Genomic DNA, 12,983 nt, shown 5'->3' with positions numbered 1-12,983 from the left:
GTAGCAGAGTTGTCAGTTGTCTGAGCGATCTCAAGCAAGCGTGAGCAAGCGTTTATTAAGCGGCTATTTACTATATACTTCACCATGCACCCAATCGATTTGGCTACAACAAACAGCCTGCGACCAACATCGCCATTGCCAGCTAGCATTCAGCCATGCTTTAAGTTCACCGGCGATCAGCAGGAATTAACGCCAAGCATTGCTGAGCTTGTGGCCCAGAAGACGGCGCAGAAGGAATTCTTCTATGGCATCGAGATAATGGCCCAAAACGAGGGCAAAGCCCATTGTGTGGACTTTCATGACTTTTTGCCGCTGCTGCCCTCGTTCATTAGCTTTGTGTGGCTGAAGCAGTTTACCGATGCCATTCGACGCACTGGCAACTTTGATGACGTGACCAGCATCCAATTGATTCCCCAACTCAACTCTCACATTGCCGCGATGCCGCATCTGTCTCTCTATCGTCTAACCCAACAGCATGTGGATGCGTTTGCGGCACTGAATCTCAGCAATGTGCTCGTCGTTCGTGGCGATAGTTTGGATGAGCAACAGGACTATCGTTATGCCTATCAGGTGGTGGAGTATCTGCGACGTGTCCGGGGAGGTGAGCATTCACTAGTCTTCTCCCAATGCAGACTAAGATTGTGTGAGTCTTTCAGATAATATCTCAATTGCTGTCGGCGGTTATCCCGAAGGCTACACGAGCTTGACCAGCGATGCTCCGAATAAGACCCAAGACATGAAGTACTTGAAGCAAAAGGTGAGAGATATATAAGCCCCTTTCCTTCTGTCTGTCTGACTGTCTGTTCATCAGCATGATGAGGAATATCTCATATACAGTTAGAAATTTGTTGTATCCCGGCCACTTACAATCCTTGAAAGGACATCTAATTCAAATTATAAAACCAATTGGTTAAATAACAATAGGATAGCAAATTAGAGAATTATCCAATTAGTGCTTTTGGTCACACTTAATCTTATAAAGCCCCTTCTTATCTGCGATGATATTTGTGTGATTTACAGATCGATGTCGGTGCCAATTTGATTATCACACAATTGTGTTACTCTGGCGACAAAATCATAGAGTTCATAAAGGACGCCCGCAGTGCAGGAATTACTGCTCCGATTTTGGTTGGCATTATAGTGCCGTATTCCTTTTCCAACTATCAGATTATCGAGCGAATTACTGGAGTCCGTCTCTCGCCTGAGGCACGAATTGAAGTGGAGCAGCTGAGCAGCGATGACACAAAAGTCAAGAATTATTTTGTGCAATTAATGGTGCGAATTATACAACAGATCTTGGAGGCTGACTTGGGAATATATGGTATTCAATTCTTTACGCTCAATCATATTGAACCCACTGTTGAGGTGTTGCGTGAGCTGCGCTTGAGGGGAATACCCAAGGAGACGGCAGCTGATGATTAGTCAAGCAAATGTAATATGAAAATAAATAAAGCAAACTTGCTTTGCAAAGTGCAATTAATAAACATTGCTTGTTTATATTGGCGTTTTAAAGGCGTGATCAATAAGTATTGATTGTAGTAAGACAATATTAGTAGAGGCAAATAAAAAAAATCATAAAATGTTGTTGTATAATGCATATAAGTGCAATTTAATGCCATAGCCCTCAACGATGACGTTCACACGTCCAACTGCATTAGCGAATCTCTCGATAACATTCCTATACAAATATCGATAGTATATTCAAATACTCAATTTGGCAACACTGGATGAAACACATTGGAAAAATCTCAGCAACTTAATAGGGCATCGTTTAGGCGTCATTTTAATATTTAAATGGTTGAATATTAGAAAATAAAATAAAAATGGTAAGTCGAAAAGGTTGTTAACAATGCACTTACTATCGATATATATCGATGAGTGCGATTGTAGCATAAGTCTCCACTATGTAAGGATTGCCGCATCTCTAATTCTAATTAATTATGGAAGATTATGTCGAAAGTCGAATAACTGTTTGCGAAAATTACAATGCTGGAAATAAAACAAAGTTCACATGCGTAAACAAATTAATAGGTATGTAAAAAATTCAAAATTTAGATGTAACATTTAATTAGAATTATATTTAGCTTAAATATATTAGGAACATTTAATAGCAATGTGTTTCAACCTCAGTCGAATTCTATCCCCTATAACTTTTCTGAGAAGCATGAGAACTATAAAACGGAATCAGTATCATTCTCATTGCAAATATCAGTGGATGTTTGCTAAAAGATTGTGCAGCTCCGAAGCGAACGCTTCAGCAATAAAGCCGTATTTTGAATTTACAGATGACCAGAAGGAACTCTGCCTCAACGATCCAAATATCGCCGAAATCGTGAAGAAGAAGAGTAAACGTAAAGAATTCTTCTATGGAATCGAGATACCTCTCAAAATGGATTTAAATACTTGCCTGGACTTTAAAATGTTTCTGCCCCAAATGCCCGAATTTATGAGCATTGTGTGGTCCAAACAATTCTCGGATGCAATTCGCAGTGCTTCTATGGCAAAATTACCCAACATTCAGACGGTATCACATTTGACGCCTTACATTCCCGCCATGGCCCACATATCGCTCCATCGTCTAACCCAACAGCATCTCAACGATTTTCTCGATTTGAATCTCAACAATGTGCTCGTCATTCGCGGCGATCACGTCGAGGAGGGACAGGAATATAATTATGCCTACGAGGCTGTCAAGTATCTGCGTGCTGCTCGTGGTAGTGAGTATTATTTGTACTTCCTTTATAACATAGTTGCGCGATCAGTGAAATCCTTTTACAGATAGGTTGGCAATTGCTGTCGCTGGTTATCCGGAAGGATACACGAATTTGCAAGTTGGACCGCGAAACAAGGCTTTAGACATGGAGTACTTGAAGTTAAAGGCAAGTTGAAGCTAAGAAATATACACATATGCAACAGTATTTGCAGTATTTTATCATTTAAATACCGCCACTTGAGTATTCAGTTTATTTTAAAGTAACAAAGCTATTTAATCTTAAGCTATCTTAGAAAAAAAAAATCACATTTTATTTAACATAGCAGATCTTAATAATTTTAGTTCTTTTAAGATTTGAAATTTGTAATATTTGTGTGATTACAGATCGATGTCGGTGCCAATTTGATTATCACACAATTGTGTTACTCTGCCGAGAAAATCATAGAGTTCATAAAGGATGCTCGAAATGCTGGAATTACTGTTCCGATTTTGGTTGGCATTATTGTGCCGTATTCCTTTGCCAACTATCAGATTATCGAGCGAATTACTGGGAGTCCGTCTCTCGCCTGAGGCACGAGTTGAAGTGGAGCAGCTGAGCAGCGATGATACAAAGGTCAAGGATTATTTTGTGCAATTGATGGTGCGAATTATACAACAGATATTGGAGGCTGACTTGGGAATATATGGTATACAATTCTTTACGCTCAATCATTTCGAGCCGGTTGTCGAAGTACTGCATGAGCTCCGCTCAAAGGGAATTCCCAAAAATTCTAAAGCTGATTGTTAGTTATGATGTACAAAAAATATAAAACTAATAAACTGCAAAGTATAATTAAGCGTTTTTTGCTTGGATTGAGGATGGATCACTGATCGATAGTGCTGATTACTGTGACAATTTATCCATGCCATTTGTTTGAATAAGCTTTTATCGATAACGTTTGCATCTCAATATAAAACTCCAATTGGAGAACAAGCTATATGAATATCGATAAAATATTCAAATTGTTTATTTGACTTTGAGTGTCTCTGGGAAGCCAATCTACTAAGGCCATAGCTTAGTCGTCACTCTGATTTGAAGGAAGTTGAATGTAAATAAATAAATCGTGAAAGTATTGCATTTACAATCGATAACTAACAAATAGTCCGATATTTCAAAAATGAATTGATGTGTAGACATTGCACACAAAACCCGCCTCAATTCAAAAGAATAACGCATCACACTTTAAGTGGACGGAATAGAGGAGAATGGGAACGGGATGATCAGAAGGCAAATAGTCTGGTGGCATTTGAAGCGGGACATTTGTCATGAGTCTGAAAATAAAACAGAGTTCACATTTGTAAATATATATTCTAGATAAAGTTTATGTTTGTAAATAATTCACATTTCACAATTTACAATCAACGTTCAGGTGATACGAACATAAAATCACAATGTGTTTTAATCTCAACCGAATCCGACCCGCGTCAGCGTTGCTCAGGAGTATAAAAGCGTTGAGCCGTAGTCAGTATAATTTGCAGTATCAGTTGCGTTTCAAGTACGAGTATCTTGAACCCAAACGCACCACCAAAAGCGGAGGCGACTCAGCGATGGACGGAGAACCAAAGCTGCCCTGGTCACCGTTCAAGCCGTGCTTTACATTTACAGATGCCCAGAAGGAACTCTGCCTCAAGGATGTAAATATCGCCGATATTGTGAGGGAGAAGACCGAGCGCAAGGAATTCTTCTATGGCATTGAAACGAAACCTCTCGACGGTGACGAGACTGCTTGCCTTGATTTTCACATGTTTCTGCCCCAAATGCCCGAATTCATTAGCGTTGTGTGGACGAAACGATTTTCGGATGCCATTGAAGAGGCGACCATGGCACGAATACCCAACATTCAGATGATGCCCTGCTTGACACCATACATTCCCGCCATGATTCACATGACGGTATATAAACTAACCCAACAGCATCTTAACGATTTCCTCGACTTGAATCTCAACAATGTTCTCATGATTCGCGGCGATCACGTCGAGGAGGGGCAGGAATATAACTATGCCTATGAGGCGGTAAAGTACTTGCGATGTGTTCGTAGCGGTGAGTTTTCTTCGCATTTTCCGCCAAATTAATTCCACGATTAGAATGTCTGTTTATATTTTCAGATATGGCGATTGCTGTCGCGGGCTATCCGGAGGGATATACGAATTTGCAAGTAGGACCTCGAGACAAGGAATTGGACATGGAATACATGAAGTTAAAGGCAAGTTAACCAGTTTCTTCACATACATATATTCTATAATATTTACAAAACTATATTTGCGGTATATTTTTACATATAACATAAATTCCGTTTAATGAAATATGCTTGTAATTTAAATACTGAATATTAAATCTTAGAAAATTCAGTTATTTATTTCTGCGTAACGTTACAAAAAGTGCAATGTAATTATTATGTTTCTTTTTTTAAGATTTGTAATATTATTCTCTTCATTTTGAAATATTGAAAGTCTATAAAACGAAAACTTATCTTATTTATTAAACTTAAATTTCCTACAGATGGATTCCGGCGCCGATTTCATTGTCACCCAACTGTGCTACTCGGGAGACACAATCGTGGAATTCCTACAAGATGCTCGCAATGCTGGAATTACGGCTCCCATTATGCTGGGCATTCTCATACCAGAATCTTTTGCCCGATATGAACGCATGGCAGGTTTCTCCAAAGTATTTCTTACCCCAGAGCAATTAGCCGAAGTGGAACCGATTAAGGACGACGATGAAGCGGTTATGAATTATTTTATTCAGTTATCGGTGCGAAATATTCAACAGACTTTGGCTGCCAATTTGGGTGTTTATGGCGTTCATTTCTATACCTTGAATCGTTTTCGACCGGTACTCGATATAATCGCAGAACTGAGAAAACTTGGTATACTGAGTTGTTAAATCAGGACATTAGTATAGTTTTTCCAAATTGTTGGTAATTCACAAAATATGAAGTATAAATTCAGTATTATTCAATTTTAAGTGTGTACACACTGTCGCACTTGGAGCTTTTTAGCAATGGTGTGAAAATTATTTAGAAAAAATGATATAGCGAAGGAAGAGAGGTGTAAATAAATTATTAAAAGGTGATTATTAAAAAAACTATTAAGCTTAAAATTTATTTTTATTTCAAAAATTATATTAATGACAAAATTACCTTCAAAATATACTACTTTTGCATAAAAATATACCAACCTGCTAAAATTAATCGATAGCATTCCGATCGATAACTGCAAACAGCTGTTTTGCACACTCTAGTCGCCAAAATAATGCAAATTGCCATTGACCTTATTAATTTAAAATTGTGTTGCATGCCTCGTTCACATTATGGCGTCGATGACCGCAGAAACTACTGAAGGACAACGCGTGCAGCAAACAGAGCTCGATGAGATTTCTCCTGAAGTCTATTTGCGTTTTCTGCAACGCCACGAAGGAGTTTTGCGCGACGAGACAACAATGCTTGGCTTCAAGGCGGCCATTGAGGCAAACTCTGAGCTCTTTCGTGGCGCCACCGTGCTGGAGTTGGGATGTGGCAGTGCACTACTTTCGATGTGGGTGGCACGTCAGGGTGCGGCACGTGTCTATGCCGTGGAGTCAAGTGATGTGTGTCAAGTGGCGCGTCAATTGGTGCAACACAATCGCCTAGATCATGTGATCGATGTGTTGCACGGTCCGTTGCAGCAACTGCAACTGCCTCCAATCGATGTCATTGTCTCCAAGTGGATGGGGTGAGCATGTGGCATTATCCACTATCTAAAATTAATCTACAGCTTGTAATCTTGCAGTGCCTGCTTGATGTACAGCTCCACGCTGGAGGATGTGCTCTATGCCCGTGACAAGTGGCTGAAGCCCAACGGTTACATCTTTCCAGACATCGCCAATCTATATATGACAGCTGTGGAGCAACCACGTCATCCCCTGGATCTGATCATTTCGCCTCGCCAGTATTGGAAACGTTTCGCTGGATCGTTGAATCTCTCGCTTGCCTGGCACATCGCCCTACACACACCCGTGGTCAGAGTTGTGGATGCCAACCATGTGCTGTGCCAGCGGCAACTTTTTACAGCGCTTCGATCTGCTGACGTTGCAACCAGATGAGTTAAGCTTCAAAGTGCCGTTCAAGCTGCGCACTCTGCGTCAAGCGTTGGCCAAACATTTGCTGCTCTACTTTGACTATCGCTTTCCCGACTCAACCATCGTCAGCACTTCGCCCAGTGCAGCAGTCACACAATGGAAGCAAACACTCTTCCCCATCGATGACCATTTGCCCCTCTGTCCGGGCGATGTGCTCTGCGGTCAGTTCGAGGTGCGACGCTGTGCTCGCCACCTGGACTTTGACATCAGCTGGAGTTGCCACAACAAGCTGGTCAACGTGAAGACACACACGCAAATCTATCGAATGCAGGGCGAGCCAGATCCTATCTAATTAAGAGATGTGAATATCAGTGAAAATCCAATTGGGAATTGTTTACTATTATAATTTACAACTATTAGCTTACGAATCAAGACTAAATATCTAATTTGTTAAGGCAAGAGAGATCGATTGTAGCCAACAGTTTATTAACTATTCTAATTTAGCCAAGGAAAAAGCTTTTATTTGAGTGTATAAAAAAATTTATTAACGCAAAGCCGTTCTATATGAGATCTACAACTTCTTATTTGAGAATATTCTACTTAGCTCCATAAATAACGCTTACAAAAATGATTTATAAATACGGATATATGTTAATTTTATCAATTATGAATTTACACATTCGGAAATGAATATATATATTTAGATATTAATATACTGAATACCTCTAACAATGTCACCTAATAAGTTTATTATGAAAAATATAGATTCAGACATCTTCTATATGATTTATTTTGTCTGAATATTACAATATTGAAAATTACAAAAAGAGGTTTAAATAAAATATTAAATTGGATTTCAAGTTTGTTAAGCTTAAATTACCAAAAAAAAAAAAAATTACAGCAGATAAAAAAAATTCAAATTTTAATTTTTGATACATTTCTATACAGTTCTCATATGATATTAATGTGTTTCTTATGTAAGATGCATTACCTAATAAATGGTATGAACGAAGGTAGAAGGAAAGAAGCTGATAATGTGAAAGTAATTATTATCTTTAAAGAATTGTCATTCCCAGTTGTCCGCTCTGAATGAAGGTCTTGAAATCACAGACTGGTAAAGTTGAAGATTTGAAATTTGTTGAGGAAACTCCGTTGGGATAAATTCGAAAAACATTTGTTTCGGAATTTGAACACGCCCACTTCCGACTACTAAAAAAAAAGGTTTGGGCTAGAAGCCAAAGATGCATTAGCGAGTCAGCTGTCAGAGTTGCCAAGTGTCCCAATGATACCTTTAGCATATGCGAAAAAATCCAACCCGTTGAACGAAGTGAAGTCGAAGTGCGTTGAAAGTCTTCGATTTATAAGGGGAAAGGGGAGCTGGAGAGGGGGAGGAGAGTAAAGCGGAGGCTGGCCACTTTATGCGTCATCATCGTCATCAATGTCAGTCAATGTCAGGAGCGCTTCAAATGCGTAATGCGTAGAAATTTTTGCGTAAATAATAGAATATAGAATTGTTGCGTCATGGCACCTTTTGAGCACCATGCGGGACGTCGTCAAGAGAGTGAGTGGGGAGAGAGGGAAGTAGGTAAGGGTTGCCAATGCGTCGCATTGAAAGCCTTCTTGACAAAAACAACATTTGACATTTGTAACTTGCGGTTGATCAGCCATGGAGAAAGGATAAATGCTAGCTGCTCCCCCTACCCATCCCACAGGACTGTCTTAAGGGTTGTCTCACTCACACGCACACACAGTCACACACACACACACAAACACAGATTTAAAAGGTTTGCCAGCATCACGCTTCAAATCCTACTCGTTATTTTTGCAGCTGTTGTTATCGTCGCCGTTGAGCTTGAAAAATGATGTGCGAATTTTTGTGTTTTCTTTTGCGACACCAAAAAACAGCAACAACAACGATAACAGAAAACAGTGTTGTAGTGCGCACTTTCAACAATTATTTATCGACAATTAAGTCAAACAAATGACGCCGTTAGCAAAGGACAATGAGCGCATATTACGCATACGACACGCTGTGCCATGTCCTCGTTGCTGCTACCAACAACTAATGGCTGCACTATCAACATTTCACATTTAATTGCTTTTAGTTTATTTGGTCTTATTACAATAGTGTCAAACTGGAGCGCAGCGTTGCCAGACTATTCCTCAATGTATATTTTCATATATGTATATTTATATTTTGAACGAAGTTAGCTAGCAAGAAACTATACAGAAAATGTTAGTAATCAAAAATGTATTATTTACAGAAATAATTTATAATAAAAATCCTATCAAATTAACTTCGTAATCCGATTGGACATTTTGGCTGTGCCTTTGAGCTTTTGTCTGCCAGTCATGATGACAGTGCTGTCAGATTGTCGCATTTTCTTATTTGCACTTTTTTGAAAAGTATTTTTGGCTGCTGCAATTAACATATTTAATGCACTAATATTAGCTACTGTGAATTGTTTTGTTGTGTGTCTTTATTTTTTTTTTACCACTTTATAATATAGACACCTCAATAATTTGCGAGGTGATTAGACAAAGCCTCTTAATCAGAATGGCGCATAAATTAATTTGCAAACAAATGCAAATTGACCAACCAGTTGTTGGCACAGTTTTTGTTTACTTGCCTCGAAAGGGGGGCTCGTTGCCCATATTTGTCTCTATCTATCTAGCTATCTATCTACCTTTTTTTTTTGTTTGCTCTTAGCGATAAGAAAGTTGACTCATCTAGGAGCAATAATGGATTACAGTAGTCAAGTTTGTCTTCTTTGTCTTCATTTCTTTCTTGATTTAACTCGTTTTGTTGTTGCTGTTGCTTTGAATTGCCATGCGTCGTTTAATTTCATTTCAAAACAAATCAGCGTAAAATGAGGAAACCAACGATAAATAAAAGCAAAAGAGCAAAGCACACGAACATACACACACACTTATGTATATATGTAAGTACATACAGACGCACGCACACACTGAAACAAGACAGGCCTATGAATTGTATCCGTATCTGTGCATCTACACAACAACAAGAGAAGCAGCGCAGCAGCAGCACACAAGCAGAGGCCCCATGCGAAGAGCCAACAGCACAAAACCACAGCGAAGACAAAGACAACAAAGTTTGCACTGCACTGTAGATGGTTGGTCGGGGGCGGGTGTGGAGGAGGAGGTCGGGTAGGCAGCCAGAGAGGCTGGCAAACGATCAGCCGAACAAAGGAGCGAAAAAAACAACAACGACAACAAAAAAAGTTGTGTATTTATGGCACACAAAACACAAATAATAAAAAAAAACGAGGAACAACAAAAAGTATAATGAAAATGAAATAGAGGCGAAGCAGCCGAGCCAAGTCACGTTCACGTTTCGTTGGGTCGACCGACGATCTCTCGACGCCTGGTCCAGCTGCAGCAGCAGAGGTTTGGGGCAGCGGAATCAGCTGAGACAGCGACAGCGGCAGCGGCAGCATATGTGCGTTGAGTGTGTAGAGCGAGTGAGAGAGCGATCATACAGCGACGCTCCTGAACGAGTTAAAGAGCAAGCAGCGAAGAGCCATTGGCTTTGAGTGCTTTTCGTTGTTGGCTTAAGAGTGTCAAAACTGGATAAAGAGCGATTGAGTTGAAAATCAAAAAGTTTGAGCACAAGCGTAAGAGAGTTGAGTGTTTTTTTTTTTGGGCGATCGCAGCTGAGCGGCATGCTCTCGAGAGCCAGCTGGTGAGAGACCGTGAGAGAGAGAGAGAGGGCAAGCGTGACAAACAGCAAACGGGTTGAGGCATATTTACATTTGTATATAATAAATTAATGTGTGTGTGTGTGTGTGTGTGTGTGTGTGTAATACACACAATGTATGCAAGCAGGGCAACTAAACAGCAGCAACAACAACAACCACAATGGGGAACGAAACAACTTAAAGAAAAACAACAAAATATAAAAAGCCCATTTGTTTACGACAAACAATAAATAAGTGCAACAGGCACAGAGTGGGGTTGGGGATGAGGAAGAGGAAGGGGCAACGTTGCACATAAATACGATATACATAGGGACAGCATGTGGCACGTTGTCGTAGCTGCAGCAACACATTGATTTTTATAGTTTGTCTTTATTATGCATATATGTATGTATGTATGAATGTGTGTGTTCAGCGCAACGACCGATAGCACACGATTGTACATGCTAGCTATAGCTATAGCGATTTTTAGCTACCTATTTAGCCGTTTCCAGCTATAGCCATGCTCTTGAACAGCGCTAGGAAAAAAGTCGTTGCGCTATTTTGCGACCTGCCTCACAGCAATTTGCATACGGCGCGCGTTCGTGTGTGCGTATTAAATTAACCAATACACACACACTCACACGCACACATGCAATCAGCAAATAAATATCGAGTACGAGCGAGTGTGCGAGCGAGACACAGCAACACGTATTGAGCGCATGCAATGTGCAAAAATCATGCGAAATTGACGTGAAAATTAATGCAACAAAAAAAAAGAAGCGAAAACAAAACTAATAAAATGGAAAATAATCAATTGCAGGCACTTTAAATAGATGTACAAATCATAATATTACCTCAAGTGTGTTGCATACAAATGTACATAAATATGTGTGTGTGTGTGTGTGTGTGTGTGCTATGTTTGTACCGTGGGTCATTTCTATTTGGCCATCGCTCAAATTTGGCAAACGTGTCGATTGTGTCGCATTTGCTGTAAAATTTACACCGTAAACACAGTGAATCAAAAAGGAATTGGCACAACAACAGTTTTTACTTAATAATTGCTGTGAAATCTATTTTGAGACTAATGCAGATGTATTTAACAGATTTCTAGATTAAGATTTCTAGTTAAGATCAAAAAAAGTTTAACAAATTTGTATTGTTTTATAGAAATTTTTATTGTTATTTTTCCCTGTGGTATATGTTAATTCAACTTGTAAATAGAAGAATAATTATAAAAACGAATTTATATTTATACAAATTGATTAATATGGTATTATATTGAAATTATTTCTTATTGAAAGTAAAAAATAAAATCATGGAGTAGAGAAAAAATGTATATTCTTCTTAAATCGCTAATATTTAATAGTGTTGCAATATATTATGTTATTCTTGTACATTTGAAGGCAACTTTATAAATATAATAGCCTATATTGTATGTATCTAGTTCAATTTCTACTTAGTAATCATTTTAAACTCCCTTCTTGACTCTTATTTATCAAGAAAATATATTAAATACTTCCGATGACTTCGTTAAAGTATTATTTTCGTCAAAGTCTTTAAAAAAGTACCAAGAATCATCTAAAAATCTATCAAATTTTGTATTAAATGTGAATTACTTAAATAAATAGATGAATGTAAATAATTTGTTAGTTATTATTATGTTTTTTTCACTACAAAGTATGTTTAGTTAATGCACTTCCGCTGGCGATAATTCTGAAAGGTTACGATGTGTTCTTTAATGTTAAAGCCCACGATTTGATCACACCTACATAGCTGGATGATAATGCTCGTTTAAAATATAATGTTCCCTTAAATTTCGACACTCAACCTGCTCCGCAACACACACTCACACACACACACACACACACATGGATAACACACTCCGTTAAGAACTGATGAGAATAGATATTTATGGGCAGTGTGTTTGGATAATTTATGGGCGAGTCGAATGCGATCAAAACTAAAATGATTATTTTGAGCGAAAGGAGAGGGGGAGCAAAGGAAAAAAAAATAAATGAATCGAGATGGAAAGAAAAAAAAAATGGAAGGCAAGCAGAACGCAAATTATAAACAAACGTCAACGAAACAGCGTCGAGTGAGGCAACAACATGACAACGACAACAGCAAAAGAAAAGCAAAGAAAAGTTGAAATTGAGCAACAACAACAACACCAAATAAAAAAACACCAAAAAGAAGGCGAAAAATTGTTTTGCTCAGTACGTTTTGGGCCGACCGCCAGACTGCAGCGATATCTTTTGATCTTTTGGCTTGGGGCCCTCGTACTTGTCAGCTACCAATGCAGATGCAGAGCTACAGCTACAGCTATAGATACAAATACAGTTACGGCTATAGATGCAGATGCAGATGCAGATACAAGATACACGATTCATTCGCGAATGCAGATACAGATACAATTCGGGCTGTGGCCTGTCAACCGCACGTACTCGCAGCTAAGCCAAGTGAAAGATGCCAC

The 12,983-nt window shown here is 38.9% G+C and overlaps 4 protein-coding genes across 6 annotated transcripts; all 4 read left to right on the top strand.

The window, feature by feature from the left end:
* Positions 1–1,484, top strand: LOC132791956 (methylenetetrahydrofolate reductase (NADPH)-like). The gene is made up of 3 exons (XM_060801108.1): positions 1–601; positions 657–757; positions 1,021–1,484. Exons 1-3 carry the CDS (start codon positions 85–87, stop codon positions 1,420–1,422), a joined length of 1,020 nt encoding a protein of 339 aa, XP_060657091.1. The 5' UTR covers positions 1–84; the 3' UTR covers positions 1,423–1,484.
* A 497-nt stretch (positions 1,485–1,981) lies between these two features.
* On the top strand, positions 1,982–3,499 carry LOC132791957 (uncharacterized). Of its 2 annotated transcripts, XM_060801109.1 has the most exons (3): positions 1,982–2,717; positions 2,779–2,879; positions 3,098–3,499. In XM_060801109.1, the coding sequence occupies exons 1-3, from the start codon at positions 2,114–2,116 to the stop codon at positions 3,281–3,283; spliced, it is 891 nt and encodes a 296-aa protein (XP_060657092.1). In that variant the 5' UTR covers positions 1,982–2,113; the 3' UTR covers positions 3,284–3,499. The 2 variants fall into 2 exon arrangements, with proteins under 2 accessions (XP_060657092.1, XP_060657093.1); XM_060801110.1 differs by lacking the exon at positions 3,098–3,499 and having other exon boundaries at positions 1,983–2,717; positions 2,783–2,863.
* A 342-nt stretch (positions 3,500–3,841) lies between these two features.
* LOC132791407 (methylenetetrahydrofolate reductase (NADPH)-like) lies at positions 3,842–5,779 on the top strand. 2 transcript variants are annotated; one of them, XM_060800301.1, is made up of 4 exons: positions 3,842–4,050; positions 4,123–4,793; positions 4,859–4,956; positions 5,253–5,778. In XM_060800301.1, exons 2-4 carry the CDS (start codon positions 4,145–4,147, stop codon positions 5,637–5,639), a joined length of 1,134 nt encoding a protein of 377 aa, XP_060656284.1. In that variant the 5' UTR covers positions 3,842–4,050; positions 4,123–4,144; the 3' UTR covers positions 5,640–5,778. The 2 variants fall into 2 exon arrangements, with proteins under 2 accessions (XP_060656284.1, XP_060656285.1); XM_060800302.1 differs by lacking the exon at positions 3,842–4,050 and having other exon boundaries at positions 4,082–4,793; positions 5,253–5,779.
* Positions 5,780–5,969: 190 nt separating this feature from the next.
* LOC132791408 (protein arginine N-methyltransferase 1-B-like) lies at positions 5,970–7,517 on the top strand. The gene is made up of 2 exons (XM_060800303.1): positions 5,970–6,466; positions 6,524–7,517. Exons 1-2 carry the CDS (start codon positions 6,066–6,068, stop codon positions 6,834–6,836), a joined length of 714 nt encoding a protein of 237 aa, XP_060656286.1. The 5' UTR covers positions 5,970–6,065; the 3' UTR covers positions 6,837–7,517.
* Positions 7,518–12,983: the final 5,466 nt, after the last annotated feature.

Source organism: Drosophila nasuta, chromosome 3 (genome assembly GCF_023558535.2).
Source record: "Drosophila nasuta strain 15112-1781.00 chromosome 3, ASM2355853v1, whole genome shotgun sequence".
Classification (NCBI taxonomy): domain Eukaryota; kingdom Metazoa; phylum Arthropoda; class Insecta; order Diptera; family Drosophilidae; genus Drosophila; species Drosophila nasuta.
The sequence above is the reverse complement of the archived record's forward strand: the minus strand, read 5'-3'. Positions and strand labels throughout refer to the sequence as shown.